Consider the following 27,533-nt stretch of genomic DNA (forward strand, 5'->3'; position numbering starts at 1 on the left):
GAAAATTTGAATCAAAAACAGAGTCAAGTCATTAATATCAAAGCATGGGCTCAAAAACACTTCCAGAAATAACCGTCTTGGAACGCAGTTCATCATGGCATGCACAGTCGCAAGTTAAAGCTCTATTGTGTGAAGATGCAAAGCAATGGAAGGAACCCTTGGTCACCTTTTCTGGTCTTGCCCTACACTCAGGAGTTTCTGGGCAGAGATATTTAATATATATAACTGTATTTATGACATCAAATTAAAGCCGTCCTGAAGTCCTCTTCAGAAAGCCTTAATGTTTGGCATGATTGGAGCTAAAAGACTTATTCTTAGAGCCTGGAAATCACCATCTCCTCCATTGTTTAGGTTTTGGCTACGTGAGATGATTGCATGTTTGTATATTGAAGAGGTTCGTTATCGTCTGGCTGACACTCATTTTTAGTTTGTCGAAATCTGGGGCCCTTTTCTTAATCATATTAACGGGGATTCAACATAAACTTTAACCTATTTGACTGCATTTTGTGTTTGTGTGAAACTGCACTTCTGCCGGACCCTGATTCCTTCTTGGACTTGTTCCCCGCATCTTCTGGACGTGGTGAACTCTCTGTTGCCCTGTCTAACCTCACACAGAAGATCATCTTCTTTGGACACTGGTGTTTCTTTTGAACTTTTGATTTGTACTGGCTAGCCGGTGTATTTTTTCTTTTCTTTCCCGTTTTTTTGTTGTTTGTTTTTCTTTTTCTTCTGTGCTTGAATGTTATTATTTTCGAATCTTATGTCCTTTGTCTGGTGTGATTTTATGTAACTTCGAACTTACAATCTTATAAATAAACATAAAAAAAAACTGTACTGTAAACCCTATTTATTTGTATTTTTCATTTTTTCCAATATTTGTATATTTGATATTTTAATTGAGACTGTTCATAATGCCTCAGAACTATGCACCTCATCCCCCCTTTTCTTTTCCCACATGTCTGCACTGGATAGGAGCTGCTCTGAATCTCATTATACATGTATATAGTGACACTAAAAGGTATTCTATTCTCTTCTATTCTATTCTACCTGTCACCAGCTGAATGCACATCGACAAACAAAAAATATGACAAATAAAACCCAGGACTGTTGAGCAGCTAGAATCCTCTATCAGACATAAATAGGACAACAGTCCTCTCCAGCAGCTCGTCTCCTCCGTCCCCACATGTTTACTGTTGTTAAAAGAAGAGATGGTGCTACACAGGTAAACATGGCCGTGTCCCAACTTTTCAGCGATGTGTTGCTGCCATCAACATTACATTTACACAATTGAAACATATTACATTTTCTGTGCTTTACTCTGAATTAAATGTGTTGGTGTGTGATCTGAAAACAATCACATTCAGTTTGTTTGTTTGTTTTTAAATTGACACTTTACACAGCATCCCGAATTGTTTTGTGGCATTGGGTTTGTAATTCTGAGACTTTAGTTTATGAAGATTAATATGATCAATGTGTCTGTGAAAGGAAGGAACATACAATTTTAACTTTGTTTCAAATTTTATTATTTAAAAGCTGTCAGAGTTTATTTGAAGGTAAACCAGTGTCATCATTTCTTCCACCAGTGAGCACGAGGAAACGCATCAAATTTATAGTCCCATTATTCCAGGCATAATCCTGGCAGTACACAGCAGTATAACCGGCTGCCTTACAAGTAACCCTGTTAGCTTTTGCTACAACAACACATGTAGTTTCTGTATGGAATAAAAATACTACATGTCACAAACAGATTTGCTTCACTCGACCTTAGACGAGGTTCCTTCCTCACCGTTCTTCAGTGTGAAGACAATCAGTATTTCTGAGCGCCGATGTACAAGATACAGTGGGGCAAAAAAGTATTTAGTCAGCCACCAATTGTGCAAGTTCCCCCACTTAAAATGATGACAGAGGTCAGTAATTTGCACCAGAGGTACACTTCAACTGTGAGAGACAGAATGTGAAAAAAAAATCCATGAATTCACATGGTAGGATTTGTAAAGAATTTATTCGTAAATCAGGGTGGAAAATAAGTATTTGGTCACCTCAAACAAGGAAAATCCCTGGCTCTCACAGACCTGTAACGTCTTCTGTAAGAAGCTTTTCTGTCCCCCACTCGTTACCTGTATGAATGGCACCTGTTTGACCTCATCATCTGTATAAAAGACACCTGTCCACAGCCTCAACCAGTCAGACTCCAAACTCCGCCATGGCCAAGACCAAAGAGCTTTCGAAGGACACCAGGAAAAGAATTGTAGACCTGCACCAGACTGGGAAGAGTGAATCTACAATAGGCAAGCAGCTTGGTGTGAAAAAAATCAACTGTGGGAGCAATCATCAGAAAATGGAAGACATACAAGACCACTGATAATCTCCCTCGATCTGGGGCTCCACGCAAGATCTCATCCCGTGGGGTCAAAATGATCATGAGAACGGTGAGCAAAGATCCCAGAACCACACGGGGGGACCTGGTGAATGACCTGCAGAGAGCTGGGACCAAAGTAACAAAGGTCACCATCAGTAACACACTACAACGGCAGGGAATCAAATCCCGCAGTGCCAGACGTGTTCCGCTGCTGAAGCCAGTGCATGTCCAGGCCCGTCTGAAGTTTGCCAGAGAGCACATGGATGATACAGCAGAGGATTGGGAGAATGTCATGTGGTCAGATGAAACCAAAGTAGAACTTTTTGGTATAAACTCAACTCGTCGTGTTTGGAGGAAGAAGAATACTGAGTTGCATCCCAAGAACACCATACCTACTGTGAAGCATGGGGGTGGAAACATCATTCTATGGGGCTGTTTTTCTGCCAAGGGGACAGGACGACTGATCCGTGTTAAGGACAGAATGAATGGGGCCAAGTATCGTGAGATTTTGAGCCAAAACCTCCTTCCATCAGTGAGAACTTTGAAGATGAAACGAGGCTGGGTCTTCCAACATGACAATGATCCAAAACACACCGCCCGGGCAACAAAGGAGTGGCTCCGTAAGAAGCATTTGAAAGTCCTGGAGTGGCCTAGCCAGTCTCCAGACCTCAACCCCATAGAAAATCTGTGGCGGGAGTTGAAAGTCCGTGTTGCTCGGCGACAGCCCCAAAACATCACTGCTCTTGAGAAGATCTGCATGGAGGAATGGGCCAAAATACCAGCTACTGTGTGCGCAAACCTGGTAAAGACCTATAGTAAACATTTGACCTCTGTTATTGCCAACAAAGGTTATGTTACAAAGTATTGAGTTGTATTTTTGTTATTGACCAAATACTTATTTTCCACCCTGATTTATGAATAAATTCTTTACAAATCCTACCATGTGAATTCATGGATTTTTTTCTTTTTCACATTCTGTCTCTCACAGTTGAAGTGTACCTCTGGTGCAAATTACTGACCTCTGTCATCATTTTAAGTGGGGGAACTTGCACAATCGGTGGCTGACTAAATACTTTTTTGCCCCACTGTATGCTCGACACCCAGCTCAGGAAATGAGCGGGCCGTTTCCCAAAGCGCTAACCTGATCTTTATTCTAGGAATAAATCACACTTTGTCAGGTGAGAGTGTTTCCTCTTTGTGAGTAAAAGTGTTCCCAATGTGCGCATAAACATGTAAAAATGTTAAGTTTAAATGAAACAAATAAATACAAAACAGTTATGGAAACAACATTTTATGAATGTCTTTGCTCTTATTTTCTTGACAATTCATAGCATTTAATACTCTCTGATGATGACCTTCAGGGCATAATTATGTTTCATTTACACACATAATTATGTATAATTATGTTGGGCTTGAGTCTTATAAACAGAAAAATAGCAGTTACCATGGAATTACAGCCCATAAATGAGGTCAGCTTACATATACTTCACATACCTTCACTGGATGCTTATTATTTACCACGTTTCAATGAATGAATGAATCAGCATCGTGTCAAGCTTTTGCCCGCAGTGTGGCTCTATCTACCGGCAATAAATGCACAGTCATTTTCTATTTCTCAAGGATTCTCTTTGAGCCTCACGCTGCTCCACTCAAACTCCATTTGCAGTGATAGTTGTGTCAGAAAATATAAACTTGGCATTTGAGATCTGATCTTTCAAGAGCTTACAATAGATCTCATAAAGCAGGGCACGTCACGGGACGCTGATGATTGAAAAAGAAAATAAAGGCGATTCCTCAGGGTTGAAGTCCCGTCAGTGAGTGGGAATTGCTAAGTTATAATCTTTTATGCCACTGATATGCAGATCCCTGCTACAATTTGGGCCGTACAAAACTTTGACTTACTGAGGAGGAACGCCACTTTCCAGAACACTGTGCAAAATTTAATATTCTGCAATATGTTCCCACCGAGGTACATCCAATCAAAGAAAATGTGAGATTTCTAAAGTGAAAATTACACTCAGTGCCTCGTTCTAGCACGCCATCCTGAAATAACATTAGGGTGTGCAACCAACCAATGACTTGTGGTCAAAATAGGCCCCAGGGAACACTGATGGCTCCACAGATCGCAGCATTGCACCATATCCCACCTGTCTGTCAAAGTTGCTCAGACAAAGGAAATGAATACAGAGGGAGAAAGATATGACAGCATGGAAGGCAGGGAGATTGAGAAGATGCGTTATCTGTGTTTGTTTTCGCTAAAGGAAACACAATAACAGCTCAGGGGGCTGCTGCTGTGGGTTTTTAAGCAGCTGCCTGAATGAATGGGGAGATGGTGCTGTGTGATAATAAATTTATCCACGGGCTAAATTTAATTTCCTTCGAAAGAGAAGAAAGAAAAGCACATTATTCCAGTTTTCTGTTTCTGTTTGTGTGACCAGCACCAAGTTATTGGAAGATCTGGGAGTAATGGTGGCACACAGTAACACTCTGATCGCTCTGAAGTCCTCCTTTAATTGGTGTTGACAGAATCCGAGTCTTAGATATTTTTATTCCTTTTCGGTGCAGACAGGCTCAAACTGTCAAAATCTACTTTGCACATCAAAAATAAAGCGACTGCAGGTTTGACAGAGATAATCCCACTGTCTTGTTCTTGTTTTTTTAAAGATGGACAGATCTCTATTTGCAATCAAGATCAAGCAAAGAGAGAGAGTTACCTTAAATGCATATATACCTGATATTTACAGCTAACCAGTACATGGTTCAATTTAAAAGATATCCATCAGTCAGTGATGCACGGTCTAAACACCACAGTCTTTTCTGTGACACGTCTTGGTAAGAAACAAGCAGTTTGATTCAAACTAAGAAGCAAACTTAAGGTCGTTCAGATCCGTGTGCTGTACTCACTCCCCGGGCTCTGTGACACATGGTTGTCCTCCGACTGAGATCTGTGACGCTTGTGTGGGCAGAAAGGGATGTAACGAGCCCAGGATTGAGATTGGAGGTGAGAAGTTATGCCAAACGGAAGATCATACACCTCATCAGTTTCCAAACTGCTGCTAGAGTCTTGAAGATACACGTTTTCCCAGGCTAAGAGGCCACGTTCACGTTTACTCCCTGAATGGTATGAAGAAGGCTGTTAGTTGAATATGCCACACCTTTCTTTATATGTACACATATACAGTGTAAAACAAGCTCAGTCACTGTTGATATGTCAGCTAACTGCTCCTAGATGTGTTTGACTTTAAGCCGGGGTGACATACTGCATATAGTGTGTTTGAAGAAGATACGTTTGACTCCATTATTTCCCAAAGCCACAACACATTGATCTGCATGTTTGAGTTGGTACAGATTTTATGCTGGATGCCCTTCTTAATACAACCTCCCCATTTATCCAGGCTTGAGACCAGCACTGGGAGCAGATTATTTGTGACCTCCTCAGGCTGGGAGAACACCAGGGAGCCACACTCCAAAGTATATACTATTAGCTGTCGGTAAATTTGTAAATTTGTCGGTAAATGAGGATTGACTCCCTTTTAAAGGGACTGCGGTCTTTTGCATTTCTTGGTTAGCTTTATTTATTAGTAATTCTACCATTTTGAATTAACACCACACAGGAAGCCTGTCATTTTTAATTGATTTTGGTGCCATTTTTATATTATTCAGTCGTTGTACTTTTTCAAACTCCTTCTAGGGTTGTAATTGTATCAATTTCATATTTGGTTTGTCTAAATAACAGAGCTGGGAAATGTTATATTGCTAACTTTGAGTCTTTGTTGAAGGCGGTATCTGTGGCACTGTGGTGAATTTCGAACACTTGGAATTTTAATTTGCTGTCATTCACTTAGAGATTATTCAATCTGGCCCAGACTTCTTTCTGATATTTCCATATAAACGAATATATTTTTATAGAAATATTTAATGGTGGTCATAGTGCCCCCTTGTGGCAACGAGAAATGCCATGAGTTTTGTCCATAACATTTTGAAATTATGGCAATTATGAGATAGAGGTCTCAGAAACTCATGTAGCAAATATGATACAAATGGCATTTGGCTATAAGGTTAACCAGTTAGTTGTACTACAATTTGAAAACTGAGTTTTCATCAAAGGATGTGACATTGGTGCCATGTTGAATACTGATTTTTGGCAATGAAACAGGAAATTGCAGTATATCTCAAGTATACATTGTTCGGTCAGCCCCAGACTTCACATGTTTGATAAGAGTCAGAGTCTGGAGACTCTGGAGGTCACACTTATGGCAATAGGAAGTCAACAGTAGGTGATAATCATCATCCCGGGTACATGAAACTTTTATTGGTGGTTCCATGCATGATATAAAGCAGTGTGTCTTATAATTAGTGGTTATTCTCCATCACCACCTAGTGGGCGTGGTGGGTGGGGGTGTGGGTTCAGTAGCCAATTTAAGGAACAACCAATTAGCATCCCCAGGCTTAAACCCCTGAGCATGCACTGAGACGCACTGATTGCAGCTTTAACTGTATTTATTACCTGCATTTACCAAGAAGTCCCATTGAGATACCTCTGTTTTGCAAGTGAGACCTGCCCAAGGTAGCTGCGATAAAATCTACTATTTTTTCAGTCCCCTGATGCCATCTCTTCACAGGTCACAGTAGAAAAAGTAGAGCTATTACTAATATAATTACCTATACATTCAAGCATACACGCATGCTGAGGAGGCAACATGCACAAAAGCAGGGCCATACGACTAGTATACTTCAATGATATGCTGGTATAAATATGTACCTTAAATACATCTGTGCCATTTGTTATGAAAAGTCTGTATTATTCAAGAGAAGCCATCATTTCAGCTTACCAGGAATTGTGTTATCTAAGAAGAAGCCAAGGAACCCTCCTACAAACATATGAGTAGTCAACAATATTTGCAACACTTGATCCACCTCGTTGACACCTGAGAGAAAAAAGTATCACAAAAGATTTTGGATGATTTGCTTTTTATTTAACATTAAAAACTATTTATAGTGATATTTTCAATGGTGATTTTACCTGTGTCAAGAAAAGTGGGATTCTTCATGATCCAATTTGGAATAACAAGTGCAGAAAACATGGAGAAACCAAATATAAAGATATTCCGAGAAGAATTCATATCTGTGGACTGCCATGTAAGATGTGTCAGCAAAACACAGATAGTAGCAAAAAATTAAATGATTTAAAAATAGGATTTAGCACGGTTGTTTACCTGCAGATTAGAAATTCCAGCAGCTCCTATGACTCCAAACATGATCATGAACATCCCTCCAATCACAGGTGTAGGGATGGTTGTGAAGATTGCTCCAATTTTTCCCAGCATCCCCATCAAAATCATGACAAATCCACTCAGAAGAATCACTGTTCGACTGCCCACCTGTTGCCAAATGAAACATCATGCGGTTCATATGTTTTCCCTGGGTAATCAGGACCCACAGCCTCACTCATAAATTAGATTTGCAGTCTTGATCCTTGTGTTGAAAGATAATAAAGCTCCAGAGTGGAACATTTTATGCAATTCATATTCACAGTATCTTACTCTGGTGATGCCGAGGGCTGCCACATTCTCGCTAAATGAAGTAGTGCCATTGCCCGTGCCAAACGCCCCTGCCAACAGAGACCCGACTCCCTCGACACCGATGCCACGATTGATGGCGTGCTTGGGGGGAGGCGGTGCTCCTGACAGCCTGGCACATGCATGGTAGTCACCCACAGACTCTGCCATGGAGCATATTATTCCAGCAATAATGCCAACCACACCTGCCAGGCTAACAGTTGGCAACCCCCATTTACCTGAATAGGTAGGTCAACAGTTAGGCTTGTCACTGCTGAATACGTCTTTTGGCATTGTTTTAATTCCCTGTGAACTCACCAGGATAAGTAAATGTGAACCAAGAAGCCTCACTCACGACATTTCCCTTCACATCTGTGCGAGCCAGGTAGCCGTATTCATCTGGATCAGATGGCAGGACATCATAGATGGTGAGGAGGTAGCAGACTAACCATGAGACTGCAATGCCCAGGAGAATCTAATCAACATCTAACGTTAGTATTAGAGCCAGTATGTTTTTGCTACATCACATATGAAGTCGAATTTTAAGAGAACATACTGGCATTATCTGAAAGAGAAAGAACTTTGAGACGTGCAGTTTCTTGATCTTGTCGTATGCAGGAACAGGGATTGGTATGCGGCGGAGATATTGAGAGAAAAGGATGATCAGCACTGTGGTCCTGTGCATAGAAAAGAATAAGCAAAAGGTGATGATGTGCAAACAAAAACTCAAAAAACATCAACACAAACTGCTGACTAATTTAATTGCATGTAAAATTCCCAGGTCTTTTGGTTACCCAAGTACAAATTGTTACATTTTATGGAATATAGTCGAATGGAATTATTTGATTGTTTGACACATTTTCCTTAAAGATTTTTATGTTTTATTAAATAAATCTTTGATTTTTAGAAAATATTTCAGTGCATTTTACTCAATTATGACTTCATATTTATTGTGTCATTGGAAACCCATATGGAAAATATATACATAAATCTTATAAAGTTTGTATCTGTCCTGTGTGAAACTTGTATGAAAAGCATACAAGAGTGAAAACAGATATAAGATCCCTTGAAAATTTATATAAATTAAACTTGTATGTTTTGAAAACTTACTAAAACAATAATATGAAAGTGGCCACTTTCATGGGTAAATCATATAAGCCTTATATGATTCACTATATGAAGTAGGCCACATCTGATGCAAGTTTTTTCTATTTCTTTTCCATATGGGAAGATACTGGTGATACCGCTGTAGACACCATGTTTAAATCACTAGCTTTTGGCTGCATACTAAACCACGACAAGGCAGAATTTACATCCTGATGTAAGTCTAGACTGTGACCTCGTGGGATGAAAATCTTCAACCCCATACTGATGCTTCAGAGTGGTTACATACATAGCAGAAATGCCCCAGTGGCTGCCTGCCTTCACTCCAGCTGAGTCGTACACCGACAGGCCTATGAGTGACACAGTTGGAGCAATGGTTAAGGGACCAATGAAGCGCATGAGGAAGCCGATGAGGCCAGAGAAACCAACCAAGACCTGGAGGAGAGAGGCCACCATAATAGAGCCCTGCAGCTGTGGACAGGAACATAGTGTTCAAGAAAATCAGTATCAATGTCACCGTGCTTTCTTTGGCTGAGTGATAGACTTAAACAATGAGTACAACTTGTTACTTCCTGGAGTGCAAACCACATGTGTTTACTGAATAAATCATGAGCTCTGCAGAAGTGCTGTTATCTTTTTGTTAGCGTGCTTTTAAGCAAAGATTTGGATGCGCAGAATTTGTGTTGGCTCACTGTTCTCATGCGGGTCTGCCACACTTCTATGAAGACAGGTGAGGAGGTATTGACCAGGCTGGCATTCTTGGTCCAAGCTGGGCATTCCCAGTCTGGCATGGACAACAAGGCCATGGCTGGGGTCACCAAGGCAAATGTACCTCCCTGTAGGATGGGAAGCCTAGAAGTGTGACATAAACAGTAATAACTTTCAGATAAACAGACAATCAGTTAGACCCATAGTTAGCACATGGTACGCTAACAAAAGAAGACAGTAGCCGTTAAGCACAAGCTAGCAGATTCAATTTTCTTTTTAGTAAGCTTGTTTGTTTTTTAGCCTAAATTATGCAATACTATGCACAAAAAAGTCATTGTACGTCTTGCTAATAGACCATAGCTTTGTGCCCTATAGTACTTACATGGTTGCATGTCCAGAAAGACAAAATGAACAATATTTAGCATAATAGCAAGCTAACATTTACTAATTGGTGCTTTACTACAAGCACCAATTAATGCCTGTTTTTTTTCTTTTTGTTGTTATTTAATAATCTTTCTAATTCAGCTACCTTTCAAACTTAACATGTATTCGTGTCATAAGTACTTTTTTTTTTTTTTATTAATTCCTGTCATAAAAATGTGATTGGGCTTTAGTAAAAGAAACAAAGTATCTATGCAGTGTTGGGCAAGTTACTTTGAAAAAGTAATTAATTATAGTTACTAGTTACTTTTTTAAAAAAGTAAATGAGTTAGAAACTGAGTTACAATATTCTAAAAGTAATTAATTACTTGAAAAGTAACTATTGCATTACTTTAAAAAACGTTTAACCCTCTGGGGTCCAGGGTATAATTGGCCATTTTTAACTACTTTTGATTTTTTCTCCACATTTTACCTTTAAAAACTATTTTCTTTGCCTTGTTTGGTATCATTGTTTTCAGTACAACCTCACGTGTCTGAATTTACAGTCATGTTTTCATTTTGACACACTGTATTAACACAACTGATCTAAAATCAGACAAAAAACATAAAATCCGAGTAGAAAAAGTTATATTTTTTACTGTAACAACCATATCATGTTTATTGTAATCATATTTCATAACTTTAAATGCAAATATAAATTGTCGATTTTAAAATCATATGCACAGGTTTTGCAAACAAAGTTATTTGCATCCATTTACCTTTTTTAAAAATAACCATTTCAAACTATTTACATAACCATCAGCTGTTCTGCATTCAATAAGATGCCACACAAATTATTTGTGCCACTCCAAATATTTCTGTCCACTATAAAGGAGAACATCACAGCCTGATACCTGCAGGTCTGACAGCAGCAGGTGTATCACTGCTGTTTCTACCTGGAGACAGCATCATGACTCTGGTTTTACGTGGCCTATCAACACAGTTTATAAACTGGTATCTATCACCTTGTTGCTTTGGCATCTTGAAGTGGTCATGAGATTGGCTTACCACGACTACTTTATTCTTCCTCAGTCAAACAGCAGCACTCATGCGATTGTTTCGACCCCTTAGCTCCAGGTGTTGTGCTAGACAGTGACCGTGATTACCGTCCGCGGGAGCGCGCGCAGCTGCTTAAAGCTGTAGCGATTACTTACGTAAACAGTTAAGTTAACAGGTAAGCTGAACACAGCTTCAACCGTCTGTTTGTTGAAAAATACTAACGGACCGCATCATTTCTTGTTAGTAACTGCAACGGCGTTGTAACGATATGAATAGTAATTAATTAGATTGCTCGTTACTGAAAAAAGTAACGCCGTTAGTAACGCCGTTATTCCCATCACTGTATCTATGGAAGTATTAGAATTTTACTGAATTTTTGAACATGCTCTTGCTCATCCACGGCAGCAACATCTTGTGCAGACAGAGTTGTATTAACTATTAAGTCAATATCAGACCATCCCTAAAGGATACAAAGCAGCAATAACCCAGCAGCAGCACTATTACCTGACACCGAAGATGACCTGCAGAATCGTGCACAGGCCAGAGACGAAGAAGATGTTGTTAATGAGCTGACTCTGGGTCAGGCTGTCATGCTGCAGACATAGGCCCTCTGAGAGGATGAGAGGGATGGAGATTATCGCACCAAATGCTGTCAGGTAATGCTGTAGAAGAGACAAACAGTGATGATGATGACAAAACGATGGCAGTGATTACACTGTTACCAACATTAGTGAAACAGAGAGAGCAGAAGGCCTATAAGGCATCCGCGTCGCTTACGGTATGGGGTCATTTTCTGTATTTGTACACAAACAAAAAGGGGTTGCTTTTAGACTCCTTAACTGCTGTTGTGATGTTTACAGTTGGATCTCTGTCCACCACTACACTGTCAAAAGTAAGTGGACAACCTAATGTAATAAGAAATACAAGGATTGTGTTTAATACTTGAAAATCACTTGCAGTTACTGACTGCCTGAAGTCTAGAACCCATGGACATCATCAAAAGCAAACATGTCCTCCTGTGAGACACTTTGCCACAGAAAAATATCAAATTTCTTTACCTTTTATGTCATTATTTGTTTACTCTGTGAAGTACTCGCCAATCAGTTTGGCAGTATTTGGTTGAATCTGAGCAGAGAGTACAGCCCTGTACACTTTACAATGCATCCTCCTGTTTCTATGAGCAGTCACATCATCAATAAACACCATTAGCAGCCACTCATGCACGTGCCTTAACATCAGTTCCACCATACTTCACAGATGATGTGATATGAGCGGTTCCTTTCGTTCTTCATATGTTTTCCAGAACTGTTCAGTCTGTGTTAGATGTTTAAGTCTAATCTGTCTGCTCCTTTTTTGCATTTACATCCATGAAGACATCTCACAGAGGTAAACCTACCTCCTTGAGAGTGTTCTTAAAGTTCTTTTTCTTAGCCATGGAAAAAAGGATGGTATCGTGCACTTTAGTTGTCACCTGTGGTCTTTCAGGAATTTTGATGTTGCTGAGTTGACCTGTGCATTGATTCCTTTTAAGATTGTTGTGACCACTCCTACTGTTTTTGCTTTCTCTGGTTTATTTCGAATTTTCAGCCCAATTATAGATTTTTTTTGTTTGCAGAAACATGTCTTTGGATCTCATTTGAGAGGGAAATCCAAATCTAAATGCAGCCCTTAAACTGCTTGCTAAGTGGGTGTCCAGTTACTTTTGACCCTCTGAAAATAGGGGGCTTTGTCATTGTTCAAAAACTTTTGGATCTGATTATACATGACTGATAAATGGATGAAACAGACAACAATACACTAATCACATCAAAGATTAAACACACCTGAATGGCCAAGAAAATGCACAGGTACCAAGGTGGAACATCAGTCACACAATACGTCGGTTTATTTCTGTCTCCATCTGTTTCAGACGTTTTACACGCCTTTCCTTTGAGGTGATCATTAACTTGCTCATCCATCTGTAATATCATAGAAAAAAAATCAATACAAAAAAATCAATACAAAAAAAATTAGTATGCCAAAATAAAAGGAGATGAAAAATCATTATCTCAGGACTAGTTCACTTCCAGTTTATATAAAAACAGGGAACAAAACTTTTTACTGAGGACATACAGTGCTTTAAGAAATTTATTATTACAATTGTTGTTTCTGTGAAAGCTCTATAACTGAAATAATAGTTTTGATTGTAAAATACAATTATAGTTGTCCATGAATTTTGAAATTTACACTTTTATAAAAAACAAAACAACAACCAATAAAACAGTACATAATCATTTTTAACTAGGATGCTAAATATACGAAAAAATTTAATTATTTTAGTTTTCAAACAAAGTTTTTTGACAGATGCTAAAATGTGTGAATTCTCGTTTTTATGACAGGTGGTCCAATAAATTTTTTTAAGCACTGTGCTAGTGTAATGACCTGCCTTCAGCTGCTTTTTATGACTTGTAAATATTCATTATTTAATTCTGAATCATTGAATAATTTAAGGTTTTATGTGCACGTTCAGGCAGAGAGTAGATGCAATGGAATGCACAGACATTATAAAGCATTTTATTTCTTTATTGGACTCGTATGTTTAAAAGAAAAGACCATATTGTGTATTGTGTGTGCTCTAAACTGCAGCAAGCACTAGTAGGTTGCAAAACTTTCTCACCCTTTACTCCCACTGGATCACTTAGAACAGAGTTAAGCGCAGCTCTTATTGCAGTTAAAGGCAATCTGAACGTTTCCAGGTGCCTACTGATGCTGACCTTATTTAGAAAGAATGCTCAAAGAAGCAAACAATGCTATCTTTTACAAAAACACGTTATTGTACTCACATCAAACGCAAGATTGTCGAGTCCACTGCTGTCCATCCCAGAAGCCATTGAAATTTCAAAATGAAGTAGATTTTCTAACAAGAGATGAACCGAACTGTATGTACAACAATGTACTAACAAGCAGCTGTTACATGTTAAGGAGCCAAAGGTGGACAGGATGTTGTAAAGGTGTCTTGCTGGCAGTGTCTGCCTTTCAGAGTATCACATTTATAGCTAGTACTATTATGGTCATCCCAGGACTAAGTTCAGCTCCAGGCACCCGTGTTAATTATTTTTTAACCATGTGGACTTCCTAGTGGTAAAAGTAAGTTAGGAGAACAAGGTAAATAAATGACACTGACTATTGCATTTGTTCATATATTATCCAGTTTCTGTCAGTTAAAAATTATGCACTTTTGCTTTCAAGGTCTGGTGTGACCCCCCCTTTTTGCTCCTGAACATCAGCTAATGGGAATTTTTGCCCAATTGTCTAATTTGGATTGAATTTTCCAAAAAACACTGATTTATTGAGCCTCATTCTTCTTATTCTATCTGTGGTAGAACAGCCAGTGTGCTTAAGGTCACTGTTTTTCTTTATGCACCACATTCATCTTCAAAGAATTCAGAATTTCTTGCTCTATCAATGATTACAACCTATCCCAGCTCGATGTAGGAAAACAGACACTATTATGCTCCCTCCACCGTGCTTTACCTTGGGATAGAAGATGCTGCAGTGCCAGTGTTTTCGTTTTCCATCTCCTCACTGCAAAAAGTTCCTCGGGTCAAATCCACTGGGCGATTGTGGAATTTGCATGGTCTCCCCTTGTCTGCATGGTTTTACACCTGGCACTCTGGCTTACATACCAAGCATGTTATGTTAATTGGTTAATTGTCTGTCTCTCTGTGTTGGTCCTGCGACTTGTCCAGGATGTCCCATAGCTCTTGCCCTATGACAGTGAGGATGTTGTGACACTGAATTGGATAAATGGAAAAAAAAAATAAGTGAATGGATTTTATTTACATAGATAATCTTTAATTGCATTCATGGCTCGTGTTCAAATATGATGATTTAATGCAAAAAGCATAAAAATTAAAAAGGTTGACTTCCAGGCACCTAACTTACTCTAAATAATCGTAAAGTCCAGTAAAAGCTGTGATAAGTTGACAGAAAGCAATTTATAGTTTGTAGATTATATATATCAGCAATAGTGATAAAATGTTGTATGATTATAGATGGTGCATGATTGGGGATATACTTGGCCCTGCAGAGCTGTATGTCCTGCTGTATGTCAGTAAGAATGCCGGAAAACTAATAAACTAAAAATCCTGAAACTTGGTGGAGAGGTGGTGTGATGGTTCAGAGATGAAAGCGTCCAAATACATAACACCAGAGGCAGATAAAAAGATTGAAAACACTGAGTCTAGGCCTGGGGTCTCATGCCTTAAACAAAATATACAAAAATCCAAAAATCCCAAAGCACACATGAAACTTTTAAGCGACAAAGTATGAATTAAAGTAAAGGATATTCTCAAGTCATGCACAAGGAAATCTACAAGAGAACATGAGGAAATAAATGTGTAAATATAAATGTAAATGGGAGGTTCAGCAGTGAGTACGAGCATAAAATAAATCTGGCAAATGTGAATATGAGTGGGTGCATGAACTCACCAATCATTTTGTATTTCCTTCTGATATCTGTAGCTGAGCTGAGGTGACGCAAAAATTTCCCCGTTGTGGGATCAATAAAGTCTTATCTTATCTTATCTTCTTAACAATAAAACCACTTGTGGGTGGTAGCAATCCTTCGCAGGTTTTAGGGTGGGGCCTAATCATTGCTGTAAGTGGGTGTGTTTGTTTGACAGTAATATTCAGCTATGCAATATCAAAGTAGCATCGACCCGAATACCAACACCCGATGTAATGTTTCCCAGAGCAACATTAACAAGATGACACTGTTCCCATCACCTCTCTGAGGGTTTAATGCTGAGATCAGAGTACACCGAGGTAAATGATTGTCCAGTTAAACTCATGACGAAGAAAACTCACGGGAAACTTTAAAAAAAATGCAGCAGAATGCAACATTAATATGTCATAGAGAGGATATTTGGGCGAGGACTGCGCGGCTTTAGTGTCTCAGCGGGTTTGATGTTTAAAAAATTGTTTTTCTTCTTTGATTTGCTGATTTCACGTTGAACTCATAGATAACACGTTACTCAATGAGAGTAACGTAACAGAATACTTTGGATTACTTAATATATTATAATGCTGTTTACAACTACATGAATGTACTATTGCTGTGATTTATTACTGTTACTGAAGGTCCGCGGCTCCGAACCGTAGTAAAGGGACCTCTGGCTAATACGGTGGGTTCTGTGTCAGGCTTTGTTGTCTGGGTCAACTTTGCTTGCGAGAGACAGAGAGAGGCATTATGGAGGAAAACACGAACACTGTGTACAGTCGAGTCTTAATAGCTTACTTACAGCTGGGCTCGTCAGGCTCTCTTCTTGGCTGCAGTGGTTATTATTATATTTACATGCTTCCAGCTCCCGTTTCTGCTCGATGACAGCTCATACTTTTCCTTTTTCTCCCTCCCTCGCTCACAGACACATAACGTGTATGGCAGTCCATTCTCCCTGCAGCACGGACTACACTGCCTATGATGCTACATTCTTTAGAGCTATACCGGTAGCTTTCTGCCTATTAACTTAGCACAACAACAACAACAAAAAGGCCTCTCTCACCCAGGAAACACGCAGAGCGAGAGCGTCACCCTGTAACCATGGCAACCGTAACGCCGCCGCCTGGAACAACAGAATGTAGCTGTCAAACAAAATCCAAACAGTCCTGACCCGCCACAATATGAAACAGGGAAGTACCGCCGTGTAATCCATTTATTTCAACAAAGTAACTGTATTCTAAATACCACCTTTTTAAACGGTAACTGTAACGGAATACAGTTGCTCATAGTTTGTATTTTAAATACGTAACGGCGGTACATGTATTCCGTTACTCCCCAACACTGGGTATGGCAATATATTTTGGCAATATATGTCACTGTCATCAGTTGAAAACAGACTCTAGTGTCCAGTTAGGTAACAGAAATGATCTTATCAAGCACAGAAAGAGGGTCAATTGCAGTCCTGTGCTTTGTCTCTACAGCAGCAACATTTAGGTGTTTGATATGAGATCATAGCAAACCAGACTCACCCACTTTCCAAAGCTAAAGTCAGTGTAATCCATGGCAAGTTCACACAGTTGTCTCACCTGTTCTGACTGAGCTGAAGCAATTACACTAGCAGAAACAGAACTACGGGATAATAAAACCAGATCCACCCCAAAGTCAAGAGAAATCCTTTTACTGGGTGTAGATATTTAGTTAGCAGCGCCACAAGCAAGCTCTTTGCACTTTGAGATAATTCTAATATCTGTGTCTGTGCTCGCAATGTGAGCTCCGCGAGCACACTTAGAAAGTCATTTATATTCTAAATTACTCTTTGCAGAACACCATGCTTTAACGTCACTGGCAAATTATTAGCACCCTGCAACATTTTCATATGCAGTGCCTCTTTATCATTTTGTATCATTACCAGACAGATTAATTTTTTATATTCTGACATTAGAAAAGCATTTCAGTCAATTTGTGTAGATAGAGCAAGTAAAACACGATCTCTTTGATCACTAAAACACTGAAGTATTTTCTGTAATGTGTTTTGTTGCAAGTATTTACAGTGGAGGAAATTTAATCCCCTGCTGAATTTTTAAGTTTGTTCGCTTGTGAAGAAATAAAGTCTCTAATTTTTATGGTGCTTTCATTTTAATGGATGCAGACAGAATATAAACCAAAAATGCAGAGAAAAAAAACATTACAGAAAAAAGTTATGAATTGCTTTGCAGAATTTGCTAGAACTCTGGCTGCCACACATTGGTTGTATGCCCATTAAAATCAGTCATCCAGTCATTTACAGGTACTCCTAATCTCCGTACACAGAATCAGTTTCTTCCATTCCAACCAAGACCAAAGAGCTATCAGTTATTTGGCCAAGGAAGAAATATCAAATGACCATCACTTGCCTTGGTCTGAAGATCTTGCTTCATGGGGGTGAGGATGAACATGAGAAAGATTGAGGATCAGCCCAAAACTTGTTAACGATCTGAAGGCAGTTTGAATCAGAGTCACCAAGAAAACCTTTGTTAACTAACTACATTGTAATGGACTGAAATATTGATGGTCTTTGTGCTCAAGAAGACACGAATGTACACCTGTTTTATGAATGATTCAGAGAAGGCTTGGGAGCCGGTGCTGCGTTCAGATGAAACCAAAATCGAGCTCTTTAGTATCGACTTGACCCGCTTTGCTTGGAAGAAGAGAAATGATGAGAATGACCTAAAGACAGTGTTGGGAAGGTTACTTTTAAAATGCATTCCATTACAGAATACAGAATACATGCCTCAAAATGTATTCTGTAACGTGTTACGTTGCTCAATGAGAGTAACGTATTCTGAATACTTTGGATTACTTATGCTGTTTACAACTACGTGAATGTATTATTGCTGTGATTTATTACTGTTACTGAAGGTTCGCGGCTCCGAGGCGTAGGAAAGGGGCCTCTGGCTAATACGGTGGGTTCTGTGTCGGGCTCGTAGCCGAAAACTAGCTTTACTTTGTTGTCTGGGTCAACTTTGCTAGCGAGAGACAGAGAGAGGCGTTGAAAGGCTGCTCCAACAGAACTTATTGTTTTTGGAGGAAAACACGAACACGGTGTACAGTCGAGTCTTAATAGCTTACTTACAACTGGGCTCGTCAGGCGCTCTTCTTGGCTGCAGTGGTTATTATTATATTTACATGCTTCCAGCTCCCGTTTCTGCTCGATGACAGCTCGTACTTTTCCTTTTTCTCCCTCCCTCGCTCACAGACACATAACGTGTATGGCAGTCCATTCTCCCTGCAGCACGGACTACACTGCCTATGATGCTACATTCTTTAGAGCTATACCTGTAGCATTCTGCCTATTAGCTTAGCACAACAACAAGAAGGCCTCTCTCACCAAGGAAACACGCAGAGAGAGCGTCACCCTGTAACCATGGCAACCGTAACGCTGCCACCTGGAACAACAGAACGTAGCTGTCAAACAAAACCCAAACAGTCCTGACCCGCCACAATATGAAACAGGGAAGTACCGCCGTGTAATCCATTTATTTCAACAAAGTAACTGTATTCTAAATACCACCTTTTTAAACGGTAACTGTAACGGAATACAGTTACTCATATTTTGTATTTTAAATACGTAACGGCGGTACATGTATTCCGTTACTCCCCAACACTGCCTAAAGAACATCTCTCCACAGTAAAGCAGGGAGGTGGAAACATTATTCCTATGCCTGTTTTTCTCCTGTGGATACAGGACGCCTTCTCATCTTGGATGAGAACCTCCTCATATCCAGAACACTGAAGACAGGTTGTGGACTAGTCTTCCAGCATCACAGTGACCCAAAGCATGTAACAAAGGCACCAAAGAAGTGACTAAAGAAGAAGCACATTAGACTCCTGGAGTGGCTTAGCCACGCTCCAGACTTCCATCCTAGAAAATCTGTGGACTGAGTTGAAGCTTCAAATACCAAGGATTTAGGGTGTTTCGGTAAAGTAAATTTTTTCCCCCACTGTAGTTACAACAAAACACTTGCAACAAGATGATGACCAGACACACATCATCCTGTGCTGAATGACGTTTCCCTGTATAAATGTGACAGCTGCAGTGATGCATCTACGTTACCTTCAGTCATCGGTTAGCAGTGATGTGACTGAGACTCGTGTTCACATTCATGCATGCAAATCTGCTCTCAGACTCATGATGGCATGTTCTGGAAGGAAAATGCTGGATGCAGAAATGTAAACACGTGGCATAGAAACAAAGGAAATGCAGCTAGTGGACTTCAGGGCACACAACAAATGCTTCATGTCATATTTATTGATGCAGCAACTACAGACTCTCAATGAGCCCGAGGGAGCACATAAAGAATGTGCATTCTCTTTGAAACCCTCTGCAGCAGTGTATGTCGCCACAGCTGCGTTGTATATAATCAGGCTCATTTTCATTGTATCTTTTTTCTTTTTAATTTCATAACTTGCCAAAAATACTTTCGGACAACATCTAAACAACTTAGACTATAAAGTAAAGATGTGAAACAGGTGAAAATGATTTTTCAATGTCCACGTTTATAGTGAGTAGGGAAGACCGCTAAAGCAGATGACAGCTATCATAAAGTTCACTTTATTGTTTTAATCCCCTGCTATCATTTTCATGCATCTTTGTAGCTGTGATAGTGAGCAGTGAGTCATTCATGTCTTCCTCAGACGGGCCGGTAGACACTGACCGAGGACGTGCGAGTTATACGTCAAACATGCTGCGTTTCTACCTGAATAAAATCAGATAATCAGATTAATGGCTGCCTTTCTCATACATCGTACATCTCGAAATCAAATCGCAGACCCTTTCAAAGTAAACAAGTGACAGGATCACTCTGTTCAAAAGCGAGTTTAGGGAAAGAAAAGGAAAAATAAAGCAAATTACCAAACTACCAGCGTGAGTGCCCTTGCTATGAGGCAGACTTAATGATTAAAAAAACATTTTAAACAGACCTTGTAGTGAAAAATAATTGGGGTTTTATATACGCAAGCATATTTACAGTTTGTTTATTAAATAACAATAAAATGCATATATAACAGAATTATTGGTGTATGTGTACAGTCACAAAACAGCTTGTTTTCATATTAGCTTCTGAAAGGCTCTTTCTCAGCAAGTGATGCACTTTCATGAGAAATTTTTAAACTAAGTTTTCCTTATTCAGAAGATGAAAAAGAGAGCAACCCTCTTTACCTATTCTCCTTGTCTGTGGTCAACTTATCCAATAAACTCAATGCATCTGGGCATGTAGACATGGTCAGAGGGACACGCTGAAGTTTAAACTGAGCATTGCAATCGAGAACAAAGGCAATTTATTTGACTTTGTACGTGGCATGGTTGACTTTGATGGGCTGGTTGGAGTATTTTAGAAATTACTGGTCTACTGGGATTTTCAGCACAGAGAATGATCCGTAAAATATAGAAAATACCCAATAAGTGTTAGTTCCCTGCGTGAAAATGCCTCTTTGATGCCAGAATTACAGGAGAATAACCAGATTGCTTTGAGCTGATAAGAAGGCAGCAGTAACTCAAATAACCACTCATTACAACACATCAGCAGAAGACCATGTCAGGTACGACTCCTGTCAGCTAAGAAAGCGACTGAGGCTCCAGTTTGCACAGGCTCGCCAAAACGGGACACCAGAAGGTTGGAAAAATGTTGCCTGTTCTGATGAATCTCAGTATTGCGGCTCCTCCAACCTATGGCTGCGGCAGGCTAAACATGAGGACACAGATGACGCGCAGCAATGAACACATAACATACACTTCTGTACCATTTGCTCCTTTTATTCCACATGCAACTGTCCAATATACAAATCAGTGCCTGGGATGAACTATTAAACAAATGCACAGACTGCACAAACAAATAACTGCTACTCACAAAGAACTGCACTAACTACTATGCCAAACTACAACTTGGCCTATGGCATCAATTAGTGCATAAATATACATAAACCATCAAGTTACAGTTAAAATACATCAAAACCATTCAAGCTGCGGCCAACAGAAAGTTTTGCCTCATGCTCACCCTACCGTTCTGCTCATCAACATCAGGTGCTGTGAACAGGTGAGTGCAACCACATTTATCATCTACCACACCCATGAGACACGCCCCACACCTGTGCACCAATACAGTGGCTGTATCCCAATTCAGGGTCTGCAGCCTTAAAGTACGCAGCCTTAATGGTCCACAAGGGCCGCGTACTTAAAGACCGCTAAGGCCGGAAGTGCGAGGCTTGTGAAATGGGACGGTCTAGCCTCCGTCGCGCTGCCCAGGTTGCCTAGCAACCATGATACTAACAGCTGGAAACGTTTCATACAGCTTTGTTTGACAGAAATGAAGGAGAAAATCTTTTGTTCATTTGTTTGTTTGTTTCTACATGAGCTTTGATCATTCTCTGTAAGATTAAGCTCAGCTATTGAACGGCGTATATTTTAAAGTAAAGGCTTTAAAACCAAGTTAGTACAAACGTCACTAATGTCACATAACTTTGCCGACATGTGGCCAACAGTAATGTTTTCATGATTTTCGTTATTAAACATTTGCACATAAATAAGTGACATAATATTCAGTACTTACTTAAAGTTTACTCTTCCGCGCCCCTCACCCACCGTTTTTATTCGGCAAAATTATCCATACCCACCGCCGCGCTATGCATTCTGGGATATGTTGGGCCACGAAGTCTACACCGCCACATCCTTAAAATTCATGGAAATGAAGGACGCATTTGAGGGCCGCATTTTGAGCAGCCTTCGAATTGGGACAGCCTTTGTCGCGTCGCTGTGACGTAATTGGCCTTAAAATGCGGCCTTCAAGGCTGCAGACCCTGAATTGGGATACAGCCAGTGAGTCCATTTAAACCAACCCACTTAATCAAAAAAGGAACAACTCATATGGCTCCTACACTCAGTTTCTGCTGTGACATTTGGATGGCAGGGTCAGAATTTGGTGTAAACACCATGAAAGCATGGATCCATCCTGCCTTGTATCAGTGTATCAGTGGTTCAGACTCCTGCTGTTGAAATGGTGTGGGAAATATTTTCTTGGCACACTTTTGGGCTCCTTAGTACCAACTGAGCATCGTTTAAAATCCACAGCCTATTTGAGTATTATTGCTGACCATGCCCATCCCTTTATGATTGCAGTGTGCCTATCTTTTGATGGTTGGTTCTAGCAGGATAACACACCATTTTATGAGGCTCAGATCATCCCAAACTGCTTTCTTGAATATGACAATCAGTTCGCTGTATAGTCAAATGACCCACAGTCACCAGATCTCAATCCGATAGAGCACCACTGGGATGCAGCGGAACAGGATGTTTTCATCATCCGACAACAGCCGACAAATCTACATAAACTGTGCGATGCTGTCATGTCAACATGGACCAAAATCTCTGAGAAATGTTTCCAGCACCTTGTTGAATCTGTGCCACGAATAATTAAAGCAAAGACGATCTCTGATTACTCTCTTTTCCACAGTTGGGCGTTTTTGTAAGGGAACACTACTAGAAATTCATCAGCAACTAAACAGAATAACAAAGAGGCAGTATCACATGTGTGCTTTGAATATTTAGTGATCAGCTTACACAACAAACATTATGTGCTGTTTGCTCCCACATCAAATATGCAGCAGATCTCCAGATGAAGTGTGTTCAGTGTTAATAGGTCAGAGATGGCAAATAATAATCGCAAGATGATTTTGTTTTGATTTGCACACATAGATAAAATAGACAGATAGTAAGTATTATTTATTGTTTTATTGTCCCGCAGAGCACAACGGTGTGATGCAATTGGTGTAATGCAATCTCCTATTTGAATCTAGCACAAAGGTTACCTTTCAAACCAAAAGGCCTCACCGTGAATGCAATCAAGAAGTTACCCCTAGGCTCTGTCTGAGGCCAGTATAACACACTGAAGCTTTACACTTATTGACAAGCTTTAAACCTTTGAACCTGAGGCAGAATTTAGATAAAATAATCCAATTTCTTATTCACCGCTGTCTCGGTCCTGACTCAGACCACTCAATGTTGTCACTCCTGTGAAGAATGCAAAACATTAGTGTCAATTCAAGTAAAGGGTTGAAGGTCACAGCAGTAAAGATGCTTTAGGGGAGAATCAGCCAATTTTAATATCACTTCAGTCGAGATTTTAAAGCAGTGAACCGCCTTTCCCTAACATGTTTTATACTCAAAAGTTACTGCTTTACTGCACAGAAAAGGATTACATAACTTAGTTACAGTGTTGGGGAGTAACGGAATACATGTACCGCCGTTACGTATTTAAAATACAAAATATGAGTAACTGTATTCCGTTACAGTTACCGTTTAAAAAGGTGGTATTTAGAATACAGTTACTTTGTTGAAATAAATGGATTACACGGCGGTACTTTCCTGTTTGATATGTTTGGCTATGCCCTCTCTATTTTTGGTAATTCCACACCAGTGGAAACCCAAACAAAACACATTAAGTGTCTCAATCTCGCGTCTCATAATGACGTGAAGAAATATTTTTAAAAATGATTTAATATGAAGGCAATAGCAGAGTGTTACAGGCATCAGCCTAAAGAATGTAGCCTCATGGGCAGTGTAGTCCGTGCTGCAGGGAGAATGGACTGTTTATGTGTCTGTGAGCGTGAGGGATAAAAAGGTGAGTGGAAAAGTACGAGCTGTCACCGAGCAGAAACGGGTGTCAGGCGTTGTGTGGAGGCGAGGAAGAAGGAACCCAAACGCAGGACTCGCAGGTAGGTGAAGACTGGTGATGGTTTATTATAAGGAGCGGATGAACAAAGGGTGAACGGATCACTGAGGCTGACTGAACTAAGAGAACACACGGGAAGGACAACATCACACGAACATCAACATCAATGACACGAAAAAGAACGAGTAGAAACAGAAGACTTAAATACACAGACTGATGAGGATGATAATGAGAGACCGGTGAGTACACAGCTGAACATAATCTGGCTAATGGCACGAGACGAGCTGACACAGGAACAAACAGGAAGTGAAACAGGCAGTGGCAAAATAAACTGAACACGAACCAAACCGAAAGCACTGGGTCGATGACCCAGGAACCCTGACAACGGGAGCTGGAAGCATGTAAATATAATAATAACCACTGCAGCCAAGAAGAGTGCCTGACGAGCCCAGTTGTAAGTAAGCTATTAAGACTCGACTGTACACCGTGTTCGTGTTTTCCTCCAAAAACAATAAGTTCTGTTGGAGCAGCCTTTCAACGCCTCTCTCTGTCTCTCGCTAGCAAAGTTGACTCAGACAACAAAGTAAAGCTAGTTTTCGGCTACGAGCCCGACACGAACCCAACACGAACCCAACACGAACCCGACGTATTAGCCAGAGGTCCCTTTACGGTTTTACGCTTTTACGGTTCGGAGTACGCGCGGAATAGTTTTCTATATGAGATTGCTGCAAAAAGTGCAGCCTTACCTAATGTCCACCTGTTACTCATTTATATTAAGATTTAAAAATCTAGCTGGTATTGGTATGGCAAATAACCTTCAGTAACAGTAATAAATCACAGCAATAGTACATTCATGTAGTTGTAAAAAAGCATGATAATATATTAAGTAATCCAAAGTATTTGAAATGCGTTACTTTCATTGAGTAACGTAACAGAATACGTTACAAAATACATTTTGGGGCATGTATTATGTAATCTGTAATCTGTAGTGGAATACATTTTAAAAGTAACCTTCCCAACACTGCTTAGTTATTGACATGTTTTACAACCTCTGCAGTGTGCTTAAGAAGATAAAGCCTTCCCTGTAGGTATTTTGCAAGCAGTTCTCAGGTGCTTAATCCGCATTACAGTCATAATCATGCAAAATGCAATATAATACTCCCCAGTCTGGACACTGTGTCCAAAACAAAACAAAACCACTGTGTAACCATTGTGTAAATTGTAGTTCTCCAGTACACTGCGTCTTATCTGCCTTTCCTCAGCTGCAAGTAGTAGGGACAAAAATCAATGACATGGAAAAGCTAGTTTGTATATTGTGTTTTTATTTTAAAAAGTCTCTCAAAGTCAAAAAGACACAAGCATTCCTGTGCAGGGACTGTAGTAATGCTATAAAATGTGATTTTTTCATGTATTGCCAAGCTAACACCATTCCCATTTTCTTTTATTTAAAAAAATTAGAAGAAAAAGAAGTGTTTTCAGCTTTTATTTGCTTCTCCTATGAAGAACAAACGGACTTAGACTGTGAAGCTGTCGTCCCTCTTGTGAGCTCTTTCATGTGCCATATTGACGTGGTATTATGAGACAACAAAGGCAGAAACTACAGCAAGCCAGCAAGAAAAAGCAGCGACGAGAGAAAACGGGGGGGAAATAATGGAAAAACTTGAGTGCTCTTTTAAATGTCTCTTAGGAAGAAAATGTGGTCTGATAAAATACAAACACATGCATCTATGCTACACTGCCTCAGCGTCAGCTTGGACTTACGCTTTAATCACTATTTTGATGGAACATTTGTCTGTGTCTCTTCATCACAGTTATTGATTTGATTTATGTGATAGCCACATTAACATAAAAAAAATCAATACTCATTATTTAAACCCAGGAGAGGAGAACATATGCAGCAGGACCACATTAAATGTTCATTCACTGCAGAGGTTCAGTCCAAAAGGTTGGTAAATCTGTTGAGATGTGTAGCAGTCAACATTTGTTATGTTTTAGGGGTAAAAATATATATATATGGCGAGTAATAGTGGACATAAATTGTCTGAGCAGAGTGATGCTAAAGTGTTTTTGACAAATTTCACAGAAGCTAAAACTAGATTATGCAGTTTCTGGGGAAGTGGTAGAGGGGTTGTTACTACTGTTGTTTTTTATTTCAAATAAAAATAAAAATCAGCTGAAAGACCTCAGGAAATATAGCAGTCATCTGAATGCTTAATCAGCATTGACATTAATGAAAAATTTAGCGAACAAAAACATATACTGGGATTGTTTACTTTTCAACACTCTCGCCAAATACATGTCTCTATTAGAGACTGCCGAAAAACAACACTAGATGATTTAAAATAAAATTAATACAAGAATCAAGGACAAATATTCAACATTGTTGCACAGTAATTAAAACTAGAGAGAGATCAAACTCTTTTATGCCATCCTTTTCTATCAGTTGAACTGGACTTTGCATGAAAAACTATATATAATCGTTTTGTTTTGTTCCATTCTTTGAAGGTCATCATTTTATGTTTTTACTTCCCCCCTTTGTTCTCTCCCTCATCCTTGCCTGTCTTGTTTGAGTTCATAGTATATATAAGGTATACAGCCTTAGTCTCTGTCAAGTTGTCACTAATCTTCCTCCTGGTCTTGGATCTTGGCTTGATTTGGTTAGTTTATTGGCCTTTTTCTTGCTACAACTGCAGCACCATAAGTTCTCAATAGAGTTCTTTTTATTTTACTGCCAGCCTTGAGTGCCATGCTGTCAGCAGCAGGGTCCACATAAAAAACTTTCATTAGCTCTTGCAACCGACTCGACAGTCTGCTCAAGCCTTCCTTGTACAGTTTGAGATATTTTGCTCTCTTAGCTGAGTGTAGCAATGATGCTATCTCCTCAATAACTATACTTCATTAGCACATTTTGGCAAACAGCTATGTAACCATATTAAAATGAGCCAGTCCTGTGCTACCATAATAAGTATTCTTAATGTTATTCAGCAGGAAACGCACAAGCATTTTGGATGAATAAGTTTTCACTGGAGGTGGGTTATGCAGTCAAAATGATGATATGGATGTTACAGTGCTATAATGCAAACACACAGTGACCTCACCGTGTAGTGTAAAGGCTCAGTGACCTTTATTCTTGAAAACCCTGAAAATCCCACATTCACTTTATTCATATTTATTCTCGTTTAATTAGCACTTGGTATTCTTTT

The 27,533-nt window shown here is 39.6% G+C and overlaps 1 protein-coding gene across 4 annotated transcripts; it reads right to left on the reverse strand.

Annotated features, from left to right (window-relative positions):
- Window positions 1-1,507: 1,507 nt before the first annotated feature.
- LOC146501343 (solute carrier family 23 member 1-like) lies at window positions 1,508-21,682 on the reverse strand. Of its 4 annotated transcripts, none has more exons than XM_085133689.1 (13): window positions 21,666-21,682; window positions 14,662-21,348; window positions 12,972-13,106; window positions 11,653-11,810; window positions 9,714-9,873; window positions 9,311-9,492; window positions 8,474-8,594; window positions 8,236-8,392; window positions 7,903-8,156; window positions 7,576-7,740; window positions 7,383-7,491; window positions 7,192-7,287; window positions 1,508-5,473 (listed from the first exon to the last, which is right to left on the reverse strand). In XM_085133689.1, exons 3-13 carry the CDS (start codon window positions 13,104-13,106, stop codon window positions 5,241-5,243), a joined length of 1,770 nt encoding a protein of 589 aa, XP_084989815.1. In that variant the 5' UTR covers window positions 14,662-21,348; window positions 21,666-21,682; the 3' UTR covers window positions 1,508-5,240. The 4 variants fall into 4 exon arrangements, with proteins under 4 accessions (XP_084989815.1, XP_084989814.1, XP_084989813.1 ...); XM_085133688.1 differs by lacking the exon at window positions 21,666-21,682 and having other exon boundaries at window positions 14,662-18,101; window positions 18,211-21,649; XM_085133687.1 differs by lacking the exon at window positions 21,666-21,682 and having other exon boundaries at window positions 14,662-21,649.
- Window positions 21,683-27,533: the final 5,851 nt, after the last annotated feature.

This window comes from Neolamprologus multifasciatus, chromosome 15 (genome assembly GCF_963576455.1).
Source record: "Neolamprologus multifasciatus chromosome 15, fNeoMul1.2, whole genome shotgun sequence".
Classification (NCBI taxonomy): domain Eukaryota; kingdom Metazoa; phylum Chordata; class Actinopteri; order Cichliformes; family Cichlidae; genus Neolamprologus; species Neolamprologus multifasciatus.

Bases quoted from the DNA above. Each gene is read 5' to 3' on its own strand.
- LOC146501343 (XM_085133686.1), bottom strand. From the start codon at position 14,018: ATGGCTTCTGGGATGGACAGCAGTGGACTCGACAATCTTGCGTTTGAT. The intron at 8,393-8,473 runs GTATGTTCTCTT...GATGTTGATTAG, and splicing joins TTCTCTTTCAGATAATGCCA to ATTCTCCTGGGCATTGCAGT. The intron at 8,157-8,235 runs GTGAGTTCACAG...CTACCTATTCAG, and splicing joins GTTCACATTTACTTATCCTG to GTAAATGGGGGTTGCCAACT.